Genomic DNA, 14276 nt, shown 5'->3' on the forward strand with positions numbered 1-14276 from the left:
AAAAGTTCCGCCTCAATTATAATGAAACGAAGGGATTAGTAATTATTTTCTGTGTATTAGTATCATGAGTGTTTGATATTTACCAATATTTTTATTTTAAATGAAATGATGATTCATAAAATAAATTAATGAAGAAACAATGGAAGGAAATGATGATAGAAATCATCACGTCAATCACACATCCATTCCAGTAATTAATGGTTCTAAGATATACTCTTTGTTCCGCGGTAGTGAAAGCGTTTCTTTTCAATACACTATTTAAGAAAAATTGTGTTAAGTAAGTTAAGAATAAACAAGGAAATGAAAAGGGTAGATATGATGAAAAAATAAAATAAGAGAGAATAAAGTAAGTGAGAAGAAATGTGTTGACTTTTATTAAAAAGATAAATGACTCTACCAAAATGGGAAAGTGACTCCACTACTATAAACGGAGAGATTATTTTACTAAGGTTGACCTAAGAATTTAAGTTATTGGGTCCAAAGTTTTGAGTTCATGTACAAGTGTTATCTTCAAAAAAATATTACTCTTAGTCCCATTTGATATGTATTTTATTTGGATGTCTCATTTCAATAAGTCATCATATAAAAAAATTCAATATGAGTATTTTTCTGATATGTTATCGGACAAATATATTATTAACAAAAAATAGTACTACTACATTTCTTCTCATGTTTTTGTAATAAATTTGTTTATTTATTTTCTTAGTATTTGTGTCGGGATTTCATGACTTGTTGAAATAAGGAGGGAGTAATAATTTACTACTGCAAATAACACAAAATTTGAAATTCTAAGCTTATTTATTTCGATCACATCCACATCCAGGCATCCAGCTAGGAAATTCCAAAAAAAAAAGAAGGATGAAAAGTAAAAGTAATGATACTCAAGAATGATACATTGCATTTAATCAAAAAAGGAAACCAGCATAAATATAAATCGATCCACTCTGTGCTGCATTTTACCTATTATCATTAATCACATATATACTCGTGTAAAGCATGAGCAGAAGCCACCGGGCTAAATACAACAAAGGAATAAATTCCCATTAATTAATTAACAAACTTATGCAGCCTCGAATAGTCAAACTATGCTGCTCGAGACCTGAGTTTGAATAATTAATTGCTCTAGTTAATTAAAAAAAATACTCAGATTTTTGAATTCTCCTGAGCTGGTCCATTTAAAAAAAAATGTAAGAGAAATTTAAAAAAAAATATTACGCTCATTAGTCATTTTACTACCAAGTGAAAATGGAAGTGTATCACAAAAATAACTGAATTGATACAAAAAACACAAATATTCTAATTTTTTGAAACTAAATATAATGCTAGTAATACTTATTAATTGAAACTGACTGCAAAACAATGGAAGTCGATGTTTTTAAGTGGTTTAAAAACTTTAAGAACTCAAAGAAAATAAAAATGAAATTATGACATTTTTGGTGTTATCAGTGTCAACTATAATGGAGCTGCAATATCGCTGGTAAGCTGCTGGGAAATTCGGTATTTCAGGAATAAGAGTCGAAAAATTAGGGCTGACAATTTTTGGCACAACACGATAATACGACACGAATTCTCACGAAATTAATGGGTATGTGTCAAAGCTTATTGGGTTCGTGTTCTTATCGTGTCGACACGATAACGACACGAAGACTTCATGTCGTGTTCGTGTTACACGTTAAGAAATAATATTAATATATTATAATATTATTAATATTTTATTTATTTAAAATTTTAAAATTTTAAAATTTTAAAATTTAAATTTAAAATTTAATATTAGAAATTATATTAATATATTATAATAGTATTATAGTAGTGTCGTTATCGTGTTGTGTCACATATGTGTTGTTATCGTGTCGTGTTGACCCGAAGTGGTTCGTGTCGTTAATGGGTTCGTGCCGTGTTCATGTATGAGGGTAGCGGGTCGTGTTCATGTTCGTGTTTGGAGTTTTCTTAACGGGTCGTGTTCGTATTTGTTGTTATCGTGTCGTGTTGTTATCGTGTCGACACGATAACGACACAACACACACGATTTGCCACCCCTAGAAAAAATATACTATCAAAATACTTGTACAAACATTAAAAATTAATGTTTGTTGTATACTACTACTATTATATTTGTGCAAATTATGTTTAAGTTGTGTAAATCAGATTTTAAAAAAATAAGCCAAATTTATAAATCAAGTTTGTGTCATTATTGTGTTGTTATTGTGTCGTGTCAACCCAAATTATATTGTACTATTAACGAGTCTGTGTGCATGTCATGTTCAGGTATGAAGGTAGCAGAGCGAATTTGTGTTCATGTTCAGAGTTTTCTTAATAAATTGGGTTAGGGTGAGACATTATTTGTACATTATAACTTTATCGTACGATTCACCAATCCTAGTTTTGATATTAGAATTTGAGACTCACAATATTATATAAAAAATAAATTTTTGATGATTGGATTTACAAATAATTCAGTATTACTCCATATAGCTCAAAATATCGAATGAAATTTCTCGAATTACTGAAAATATAACCAATCAAATATTCCCTAGTCCCTAAAAATTTGTACTTATTTCCATTTTCGTTTCACATTTCACTTTTATCATTTTATTATAGTAGACTCCATATTTTTTTTTTTAATGTATGTTCACTCACATTTTATTATAAATTAATATATACCACTAATTTTTTCAACCCACTTTTTATTACAATTTTTAAAATTTATGTCAAGTCAAATAATGACAAATTAGTATGGACGATTTTTTCAACCCACTTTTTATTATATTTTTTAAAATTTATGTCAAGTCAGATAATGATAAATTAGTAAGGACGGGAGAGTAATAGCAATTTCATTTCTTAACATATGTCTATTAATAGAAGGGACGGTCATTCATATGATCCTACATTCATTACATTTATTATGTATTTCCATTTAATCCTTATTTCATTTCATCATACCCATGATTACCTCTAATCTTCAACAGGGATAGCAGATTTTGTATCTTTAATCTTAATTAACATAGTTAATCCTCATTTTGTATGGTCTCTTCCGTATATGAACAATAATCTCAGCCCAGTAGGACCTCCAATTAGTTTGGCCCATATATTAATAAAGGCCTAATTATCGACATAAATCCTAAGAACTAAATCTGAGGCCAGCAACTTAAATGGGCAGGCAACAACATTTAATTTTACTCTGATATAAATTCTTGGAAGTAAAATCTAAGGTCAACGATTTAATTTAGCGGCCTACAGCATTCAATTTTGAATTTTATACGATTTATACAAATCTTCACGATTTATACAAAGGCCTAATTTGGCGGCCTACAGTGAACAAAAAATAATTATTTCAAGTTTTTAATTTGTACAACAAAAGTGTAGTTGGAGTATATACTAAGTACTCCCTCGTATCCTTGAATAGAAGTCCCAATTTATTTTTGCATTTAAGTGATAATAAGGGATTTCATATTCTGCTAATTTATATAGTCTAATACAATATATAATTGTGACTCATATACCACTAATTTTTTGCACACACTTTTCTTAGCATTTTCTTAAAACTCGTGTCACAACGAAATGAAACTCCTATTCGCAAACGGAATGAGTAGTTTTTAATAACAAAACTAATTAAATTTACGAATTTAAAAAAAACTTGGACACCAAATATATGATATCTTATACGGAGTATTTTTTTGTCAGGTTATAATATCAAAATTACTATTGTTATTATTATACATACAATTATGCTATCACAAATCATGACACATTTTTAAAAATGAAAACATCAATTCACTATCTTTATTTACTTTTCATTTATTAACATACAAAATAAATAAAATCTTGTGACAAATTTATATACTCCACTTTGAACCGAGAGAGTATGCTTCACTTGGACCTAACTTTAGGTTCATCATCTCAAATGAGATTTATGGATAATGATTAGACGATTAGTAGCCTCCCAAAGAAAGTTTTGAGTTTTAATCAAAACGTCTTTATTTGAAATCTTCATAAGCCTATATCATATCGAAATGACATTATTTTATTCATTTTATTAGTTTTAGGATTTTTCTTAATTTGCACTTTGAATTTTAAGGCTTTTGCTATTTGAGGTATGCAATTTGGATTCACGAATGGGGTTATCAACAAAACGGTGGAAGTCGAATTGATGTCCACAATTCTCAAACTTCGATTGAAGCATTTGCTATTAAAAGTTGTGAGATTAATAAAGAGAATGAAAAAGTTAAGATTTGAACTAAAATTTTCCTTAGATTTTATACAACCGCATGATATCGTACACCTATTTGACACGTTTGACAATCATTACATTAGATCTCAACACAAAAGTGACCCAATTTATTGCATGTTGAATGAGTACGAGCACCGAACAACATTATTAAAATATGACTGTACACGACACAAATCTTAATGAAGACACCAATTTCTTTTTTTTATTATTATACAAATATACTTTGACTCATGGTGCAAAATTATCACACTCACTATAAAACACAAGTAGGATAAAAGTAGATAATAACCTATTAATTTCGTATATATCTGGTGAAGTGTGAAATTTTTGAAAGAGGTAATGGCAAATTTTATCTCTATACCTGATACTTGTATAGTTGTATAGTTGTCGTCTCTATGTTTTTTAAAAAAAATATTAAAAGAGAGGATTGCAAATTTAATCTCTATATCTGATATTTGTATAGTTGCCGTCCTTATATTTGTAAAAAAAAAAATTAAAAGAGAGGATTGCAAATTTAATCTCTATATCTGATACTTATATAGTTGCCGTCCCTATATTTAAAACATATTACTAAAGGAGATTTTGCATTTTTAATCTCTATATCTGATACTACTTTATACTTGTATAGACTCATCTCTATTGAAATTTAATCTCTATATCTGATACTTGTATAATTGTTGTCCCTGTGTTCTTAAAATACTTTCACATGTATTTGAATTTTGATAGTATAATACTACCATTATTTTAAAAAAATTACTACTTCTTTTAAGGTTTTTTTTTTTTAATATCAGATGACCTTCAACCATGAAAGATTATTTTGGTCAATTTTCTATGACTACTATTCCCTCCCTTCTCTCTCCTTTTTATTTTTTTCGTAGTGAATTTCTTAACACTAGGTGTTTCTGAATGACAATTTTGCCTCTGATTAAGAGTAGTACATGACTAAATTGGCACTTTTCTCATTTTAGAATTGCCAACCTTTTATGCTTAGTAATTAGTGCCAGTTTTAGAAAATTACAACCTTACTCTTAGGTGTTTCATTTATTCATTAGTTAAAATAATATTCTCACCATCTCATAATTTTTTAAAAACTTAGATAGGCACAAATTTAAATGAATAATTGATAAAGTGGAAAAGAAAAAATTATTAAATTATATTAGGAGGAAATAAGAATCACTTTGTTAAATATAAAAAATTATTAAAAATATAATTGATTATTTTAACGAGACGGTCCAAAATAGAAAAAATCTAGTAACAATACTAGTATGATACAAGATGAATAATTAGCGTGTGCGTATGTTTATTTATTGACTGACAATTTCCAACTTAGCATAAAAATGGTAGATGGAGTATCTGGCTTTTTGTTTGTGTGCTTGGTGAATAAAGTCAATAAAAGGGATGTTCATAGTGTGAAGGGGTAGGTAGAGCTTCTCTTTATAATACTTACATGTGAATCACACACAAAATATCATGGTCAACATATCTGTCATGTGATATCAATATAAGTTTACTCAGGTAGTGCCTATTAAATCTCAAATCAATTGTACTCTATTAAGAGACCTCTTATTATACATGGAGAAAGGCTATAGAATTTAAATGGTAGTAATAGAGACTGATGCTGTCTATCTTGGTGCACTCTTATTGCTTCTTTTCACTAATTTAGTTCGTGTGAATCATGGTTGCTACTTCCGTGTACACTATGTTCTAGCCACGAAACTGATACTTTTGTCTGAGTTTAGTACTCCTAAAGAAGCTTTCGTGAACCCAGTTTTCATGTTATTTAGTAGTATAAGGTGTGTAGTTAATGTGTGCCATGTACCTTTTTACTCTTGCTAATATGATCAAGTAAATTCTGAAACAGTGTTCATAAAAAAAGAAAACAAGTAATCCAAGGTTAATCTGATTGCAGCTTTTTGGCTCTGCCTATCTTGGACCCTTCGGGCATTACTTTTACATACTGTTGGATAAAATTTTCAAGGGCAAGAAGGATAATAAAACTGTTGGCAAGAAGGTAAATCTCGTGCTTTTGCTACTTCTTTGCTATCTTAGTTTTCAAACTCATGATTTCCATCTCATTGATCTTCGAATGAGAAGAGCTGTTTTTATGAGGAACTTACTATACAAACTGAAATCATTTCAGGTTTTGTTGGAGCAACTGACGTCTTCACCGTTGAACAACTTGGTTTTCATGCTATACTATGGATTAGTCATCGAGGGTGAGTCTGGTCAGGTTTTTCATTGTTTTTCCTTTTTTTAGGGAAGAGGCGGTGAGTCTGTTAAAGCTTCTTTGTGATCAATATCTACTTGCGAGAATGAGACATGGAATGTGGTTTCTTGTAACCTGTAAAATAGTTAGAATTCAAGTCAAGAGCAGAAAAAACATTGATCAGATCTGCGGCTCTGATGCATGTTAAACCAGTTTAATGATCAGATGAGAATTTGGTTGATTTATAAGTCGTTTTACATCCACAGCAAGGCCATGGCTTCAAGTGAAGTCCAAGATCAAGAAGGAATTTCCAACGGTGCAGTACACAGCATGGACGGTCAGTAATTTGTTGTGCCCAGATATTCGAGTCTCAAACAAACAAGGCATAGCACATTAAAAAATGCAACTTATGTTGATGCCTATCTTATGCAGTTCTGGCCGGTTGTCGGATGGGTTAATCACCAGTATATACCGCTGCATCTTCGTGTTGTTTTTGGAAGTACTGTTGGCTTCTTCTGGTATGGTGTGATACAAGTTTTTGCGCTTGAGTTACGTGTACGGTTTCTAACTATTTTGTGTTGAACACAGGGCTATATTCATGAATCTGAGAGCTAAGTCCATGGCCATAAAGAAAAGTTAAGCTTGTGTAACAGCAACATATATGTATTCTGCAAGTTGTCTCTCCGACGACTATTATTGTTGTATGATGTGATTTTAAGTATGACAATTTTAAAATAAACTCTCAACTTTTATCTTGTGATTTATATGACTCTTCTTTCTTCTTATATAGACTGTGTTATCTCTGATTTTATTAGACCAGAAAAGCAGGAGCATTGTGCTTTCTTAGAGAAAATTATTTGCAATCCATTAGTTTGGATATGATATGCGTCTCGTGTCTTAAAATAAATTGTAGACTCTGTCCTTATTTCTAAGGGTGCACACAGCTTTTATGTCTATGAATTATGAGTCGTTCATAGCAACACGTTTTTGTTTTTTATTTCTATGTTTCTAAAAAGAAGAAAAAACAAGAAAACAAACGTCTTGAATAAAAATGGAAAAGTCTCTCTCTCGAATTGAAACCTAATGGAGTATCACGAATTCACCGAATCACCGTAGATTAGGTACAAAAATGACAATTACAGGTAGTTTTTATTATAGAATATGTTCTTATCTTCATGTTTCGACTAAGTTCCCATCTCTTCATTACCAAACAAAATCTAGAACTTAGGATGCCTTCGCTTAGAAAAAACTCTAATTATCTTATTGAGATCAAATTAATCAACAGATTTTGAGTTGGTAAAACCAAGACAAATAAAGGCATAAAATGTATTGCATTTCGATTGAATCAAGGACATTTTAACCATATACTACTATATTGATCCATCAATTTTAACTTTTAAGCTATTCTGATCTGAAATTAGAGATATCACATTTTAGCTATGTCAAAGAGCAATGTAACTCTATCTGTCAGTGGCTCCAACGTAAGCTCATCTATCCTCTCTTTCTCTCCCTCATTTATATTTTTACATATAGATGAATACATCATCTATAATTTAATTGTCTCAGATTATAATTGACAATGGATTGATACGGCTTACAATAATGAAACCACAAGGACTGCTCACAGCCATAAAGTATGCTGGAATAGACAACTTATTAGACACCAAATCCAACCAACTTAACAGAGGGTAAGTTTCACTTCTTTGTGGAACTTAGGAAGTAATAATTCTTGATATCACAAAAAAAAAAATCAAGAATCTCATGCTAATCACTTACCATCAAATTTGCAGTTACTGGGACATCAACTGGAACTTGCCAGGAGGCCAAGACAGATACCTATTGTACATATTCTGAATTGGATTTGTGGTTTTTCATTAATTTCTGGGGGTTTAATATCAAGAGTTTTTGAAGAAATGTGTTGTGATCTTTATGCACAGGCTAAGGGGATCCGAATATAGCGTGATCAGTTTGAGCAACGATAATCTGGAGGTCTCGTTTAAGTCTAGCTATGACCCTTCGGTTAGTGGGACAAGGCTTCCCCTAACTATAGATCAAAGGTGGATACATTACTCACACAAACAACTTACTTTCATGAAACAAGTGTTTATTATATTACTTCTGTCCTGCAGGTACATTGTAAGGAGTGGAGTTTCGGGTTTCTACTGCTACGCCATCTACGAGCGCCCTCAGGGTTGCCCCCCCTTCGACCTTGCTCAAACACGCATGGTGTTTAAGCTGCAACGCGACAGGTGAATTTACATGTGGTCTTATTATGTTGATAATGATACAAGGAAAAGTGAGAATATGAAATTATAGGTTTCATTACATGGCAATCACGGATTGGAAACAACGCGTGATGCCAATGCCAGAGGATCTACTGCCAGGCAGAGGCAAAACGCTGATTGTGCCCGAGTCTGTATTGCTTGTTAATCCGATCAATCCGGACCTTAAAGGAGAGGTTGACGACAAATACCAATATTCGATGGACAACAAGGATGGTGGAGTCCATGGATGGATAAGCTCCAACCCCAGTGTGGGATTCTGGATCATCTTCCCTAGCCATGAGTTCCGCAATGGTGGACCCACCAAGCAAAATCTCACGTGCCATACCGGTCCAACCTGCCTTGCTGTAATAAGCTTTTTCTTATGCAATGAAACTAGGAGAGAAATGGAATGCAAGAATAATGTGTTAATTTGATGGTGCAACAGATGTTACATGGAAGTCATTACATTGGGAACGACATGGTTGCTCACTTTGAACAAGGTGAAGTATGGAGAAAGGTGTTCGGCCCCTTCTTCGTTTACCTCAACGCCACTAAAGATGTCTCCCAATCTTACAATCTATGGACAGATGCAAAGAAACAGGTATAATAGTACTATTCTTAAACAATAGATCAGTTATAGTAGTAATTTTATATATGCAACCGTACTTGTGTAATCCTAAGAGGTTAATGGAGGAGTCGTTATGGCCGTACGATTTCATCTCATCGCCATACTATCTGACGTCCAAGGAGCGCGGCTCTGCTACAGGAAGACTCTTTGTCCAAGATAGGTGAAGATATGATACATTCATATTCATTAATGCATAATTTCTCACAACAAAATTAGCATATCTTATTCCATGTATGTTCATATGAAGCAGATATATTTCAGATTCGCTTATTCCTGCGAAGTCTGCCTTTGTTGGGCTATCAGTTGCAACAACGGCCGGTTCTTGGCAAACTGAAAGCAAGGTTTGGTTTTTTAACTACTTTCTCACCTCTCCATATTTGAGGTCTTATTTTTACTGTTTTTATAGGATTACCAATTCTGGGTGCAAACAGATTTAGATGGAAACTTCAGCATAAAAAATGTTGTGCCAGGAGTTTATGGGCTTCATGGTTGGGTTCCAGGTGTGATTGGTGATTACCTGTACCATCAACTTGTCACTATCTCTCAAGGTAAATCCATTATTATTAAAAAATAAATATTGTTTGGAGGTTGACTATCAGTAGAGCATACATAGTAGTAAATGAATATTTAGTGATTTGTTGGTTATTCATCAGGAATCGAAACAGAGGTAGGTGATGTAATCTATGCGCCCATAAGAGATGGGCCAACTCTATGGGAGATTGGTTATCCAGATCGCACTGCAGCTACATATTATGTGCCTGATGTCAATCCCATCTATGTTAACAAATTGTTTATCAACACCCCTGAAAAGTATGATTCTCATCTTTCTTTATCACTTACTTTTCAAAGCAAATCAAATGCATTGGAAGGAAGGAAGACAAATTTTGTATTTCTTGTGTTGTGCTTCAGATACAGACAATATGGACTATGGGATAGATACACAGACCTAAATACCAAGAATGATCAAATCTTCACTATAGGGGTGAGTGATGCAAGGAAAGACTGGTTCTTTGCTCATGTCGATAGGTAGGTACACAAACACATTAATCTTTTACTCATTTTCTTCATAAACCTCATCACAATTTTTATAAAAAATAAAAATAAAAACAAAAACTCATTGGAACTGCACAATTAATCCAACAGGAGGAATGGAAACGGTAAATATGTTCCGACAACGTGGGAGATCAGATTCTACCTAAAATCGGTTGCTGCCGGAATTTACAAGTTGAGATTGGCTATTGCCTCAGCTACCCGCTCCGACTTGGAGGTCATCATTTCTACATTCATCATTTTCATAAAGTAAACATTCTGATTATTTTTTTGTGATTGATGAATGATGCAGATTCATGTTAATCAAATGAATGGTGAGCAGCTAGTGTTCCAAGTGACAAATTTGGGCGCCGATAATGCAGTTTGTCGGCATGGAATCCATGGACTATACCAGCTTTTCAGTGTTGATATATCATCAGCATTGTTGATCAATGGCGACAATAGCATGTTTCTCACCCAAGCACGAGCTGGTGATGCACTTTGTGGAATACTTTACGATTACATAAGGCTTGAAGCTCCACCAACTTGATATGAAACTCCAACTACAATTACTCAATCAATGTAATCAACACGAGATGATTCAATTCTTAACTCTACTGCATCTTCTAAGCGAACACTGGAGATCTTATCCACGTCGAACGATCATTTAACATGGGCACCATAAAAACTTACAAAATTGAGACACTGAGACAATATCAAAACAAGAGATAAACTATAAGCATAGCTACTTTAGAGGCTTCACCACCATCCACCACCCATCTATTTACTTTTCATCGCAGCTGCTAAAATTATTGAAGAGCATTCACAAATGCCATCAGCGAGGCCACGTCTCTGTTCTCCGAAGGATACTTAATCGATCGCAGAGAATGATTAGGGAAAAAGACGATGGTAGGGAAGCTTCCCAGCTGCAGCTGCTGCTGCGCGAAGGCCTTCTCCTCCCTGTCTGCTCTAAACTTTGCCACCTTCACTCCCGAACCTGCCAGCGCCTCCGCCAGCTCAACATACGAACCCTCCATCGCCTGACAATATTGGCACCAAGGGGCGTATAGCACTACAAGCCACGCCTCCTGCCTGTTTTCCAGCTTCAGCAAGTTGTCAACTCCCTGCCGGCTCAAGGTTACAACGTTCTCGCTGGTGAAGAGATCAGCAACCGGGGCAGTCCCACTGGCATTGACACTGTTGCTGGTTGAGTTCTCCTCCTTGATGTTGCCCTTGTGCAGGCCACACTCCTTGGCCTTGGCATCCTCCCACCACCACCTTCCCTCACGCTCGTGCTGCCCAGGTAGGACCGGCCTCGTGCAAGGCTCACACCCAATAGAGATGTAGCCTTGAGCGTGCAACGAGTTCACAGGCACATTCATTGTCCGGAGGAAGTTCCAGACATCATTTCCCTTCACATTAGCCACCGGATTCCACTTCACCAAGCTCCCTATTCCACCATCCAAACCTTCAAAAACAGGATCGACTTGGACAATGGGGACTTCTGATCGAGTTCCAGGAGACTGATCCTTGCGTTGGCCAGTTATCCATGCCCGGAGCCCCTTTAGGGCCCGCCTCAACGGCCTGACCTTCCTCACACGGCAGCACTCCTGGTGTCCATCTTCATAGAAGGAGAAAAGGCCCTTGCTCCTGACCAAAGCTTGAACTTCAAGAGCATCTGGAAACATGTATTCAATACGAATCCCATACTTCTTCTCAACTTCATCAAAGAGTCTATACGTCTCTGGATTCAATCTCCCTGTATCAAGGCTGAAAACCCTGTACGGCCTTCCTGTTAAATGAGCATATTCGATCAAAGCCACATCTTCCGCCCCACTGCATAGTTATGAACATCGCACCAGTTAGCTAAATGATTCAAATGTGACAATACTGAGGCTGGCACAATGAGTCAAACGGTCTTAATCAATCAACCATTTGAAAATCAACTGAACTCCTAGGCATGTGCTTCGATTCACTAAATGAGTCACTCGTGAAATAAAATATTCTGGCACTTTTTTGTATCCTTTCCCACCGTAAAAGGTCCCCACACATGAAGTCGAAATTTTCAAATAGGAAAAGAAGAAATTGGTTTGGTATAATCATGATTTTTAGGATCACAAACAGAGCAGAGCATCAAATAAAACGAATATTACCTAAACGCGATAGCAATATCGTTTCCGAATTTCTCTAGAGCCTTATCCATAATCTCAAGAGGAGAAGCATTTTGGAGTTCCTCCGCCAATTTCTGGAAGTCCTCTTCTACCTCAGCTTTTTCTATCACCTCTGCAGAATTTTCGAAATTAGAAAACGAGCAAGGACAAAAGGTGTAAATAAACAAATAGTATTGCAAGAGTATATTATTAAAAAAAATTAACAAATCTACATGCGCACTCTAATGAATAGTTTGCTACGTACCAGGAGCGACCACGGTTGCAGCCGACGGAACGATCGAATCATTCCTCTTCGGCTCCGCGTTCAACGGTTTCACGGCGGCGCAACGGCGTCGTGAGAGCTTCAGCGACGATGTTGGAAGAGGACACCTATCAAGTGGCTGAAATGAACCGAATTGCGCAGCTGAAACAGAGAAAAGGAGATTAAGAAGACGATGGAATTAATTAATAGCACGGGTTTAGAAAATGCGAAATTGGGACGAGATCTTACCTCTGGGCTGCTCAAAAGAGGAAGATGGAGAGGAGCTATGAACGGCTGCAGGCGAAGAGGATACGGAAAACGCCATCGATGAAATGAATTCTGGCTGCAAATCAGAATTTTGGTTTCTGGATTTCGGAAACTGTTGTCAAAATCAGTTTGTAGAGTGTGTTTCGGTGAAAGAAGAAATGGAAACATATATACCAGCACGGAAAAACAATGAAAGGCGGGGAGGTTCATTGAACCTGGACGTATTTCAAGCATCTGGGAGTATGCTGAGGTGGCGCTATCTGATTGGTTGTGGAATGGAGAGAGTGGATGCTGATTCTTCTCTTTTGCATTTCTACTTTCTAATTCCTCCATTTATTTCTTGGAATACGTTTTCATACTATTTCTAGTAAAATATAATCCGTATGTATTCAAATGAGATGTCCTAAAATCTTTAATTTTAGTAATTTGATATGGTATAATTCATTCACATTCGGTTGAAAGGATTAATCTACTTAATTACTAGCATGTAAGACGGCCCAATATATCCACTAGAAATTGTGACCTCCACACTCCCTATACACTAGGACCCGTTCACTATGTAAGATATAGCAAATTTAGGCCCAATTTCTGTAGTTATTCTTACGTTCACTTTTCAAGATGAATTACTTGTTGGCCCTACAAAATATCCTTGGCCCGCACTGTTCATTGGAGAAATTACCCAAAATTAACAATCAGCGTTGAGGTGGTTTAGTAATCTGGGCGCTGTGCTCAAAGCCAGAAATAGATGTAAGATTACGTTTTTACCCCTCAACTTCATTTCACCCAAATTGGTTTTTCATTCCCCCCTCTCAACTTTCGTTTCCCCCAAAATCGCTAGGGCAAATTCTCACTTCCTCCTCGCTGCATCTTTGTGCACGATACCCTGGTAATCATTCCGCAAAAAGTCTCGCCGAAGATGTGTTGACAATTAACAGTCATCTCGTTTGTAATTGCATATATCACCGGCCCAACCAGATTTCATCCATAACGGTTTCTGCAGCGTTCGGGTTCGGCGGAGCTGCGGAGGAAAGGACAACAATTCTAAAGTAAATAACAGAAGAACATTACTAATTCGAGCATACCTATTACCAGTTGAACAAGAGCTTTGATTCCTGTAAAGCAAGCGACGAAATATTCTGCTAGCCCAAAACCCCCTTTTTGTAGAATGGGGGCTGCTGAAAAATTCCAAAGTGGTGCCCATTTTTTTGCTTTCCCGCTACTGAAATGATTTGGAAATTTTGG

The 14276-nt window shown here is 35.2% G+C and overlaps 3 protein-coding genes across 3 annotated transcripts; 2 read left to right on the forward strand and 1 right to left on the reverse strand.

The window, feature by feature from the left end:
* Positions 1 to 6081: 6081 nt before the first annotated feature.
* LOC125193408 (peroxisomal membrane protein PMP22-like) lies at positions 6082 to 7219 on the forward strand. The gene is made up of 5 exons (XM_048091191.1): positions 6082 to 6239; positions 6369 to 6444; positions 6701 to 6771; positions 6867 to 6952; positions 7023 to 7219. The coding sequence occupies exons 2-5, from the start codon at positions 6417 to 6419 to the stop codon at positions 7072 to 7074; spliced, it is 237 nt and encodes a 78-aa protein (XP_047947148.1). The 5' UTR covers positions 6082 to 6239; positions 6369 to 6416; the 3' UTR covers positions 7075 to 7219.
* A 617-nt stretch (positions 7220 to 7836) lies between these two features.
* Positions 7837 to 10990, forward strand: LOC125195965 (probable rhamnogalacturonate lyase B). Its single transcript, XM_048094276.1, has 14 exons — positions 7837 to 7915; positions 8001 to 8122; positions 8225 to 8275; positions 8372 to 8491; positions 8564 to 8683; positions 8751 to 9063; positions 9144 to 9299; positions 9380 to 9486; positions 9577 to 9667; positions 9733 to 9874; positions 9980 to 10136; positions 10236 to 10352; positions 10470 to 10593; positions 10669 to 10990. Exons 1-14 carry the CDS (start codon positions 7874 to 7876, stop codon positions 10903 to 10905), a joined length of 1899 nt encoding a protein of 632 aa, XP_047950233.1. The 5' UTR covers positions 7837 to 7873; the 3' UTR covers positions 10906 to 10990.
* An 11-nt stretch (positions 10991 to 11001) lies between these two features.
* LOC125195967 (5'-adenylylsulfate reductase 1, chloroplastic-like) lies at positions 11002 to 13168 on the reverse strand. Its single transcript, XM_048094277.1, has 4 exons — positions 13017 to 13168; positions 12771 to 12929; positions 12509 to 12638; positions 11002 to 12191 (listed from the first exon to the last, which is right to left on the reverse strand). Exons 1-4 carry the CDS (start codon positions 13090 to 13092, stop codon positions 11165 to 11167), a joined length of 1392 nt encoding a protein of 463 aa, XP_047950234.1. The 5' UTR covers positions 13093 to 13168; the 3' UTR covers positions 11002 to 11164.
* Positions 13169 to 14276: the final 1108 nt, after the last annotated feature.

This window comes from Salvia hispanica, chromosome 6 (genome assembly GCF_023119035.1).
Source record: "Salvia hispanica cultivar TCC Black 2014 chromosome 6, UniMelb_Shisp_WGS_1.0, whole genome shotgun sequence".
NCBI classification, from domain to species: Eukaryota; Viridiplantae; Streptophyta; class Magnoliopsida; order Lamiales; family Lamiaceae; genus Salvia; species Salvia hispanica.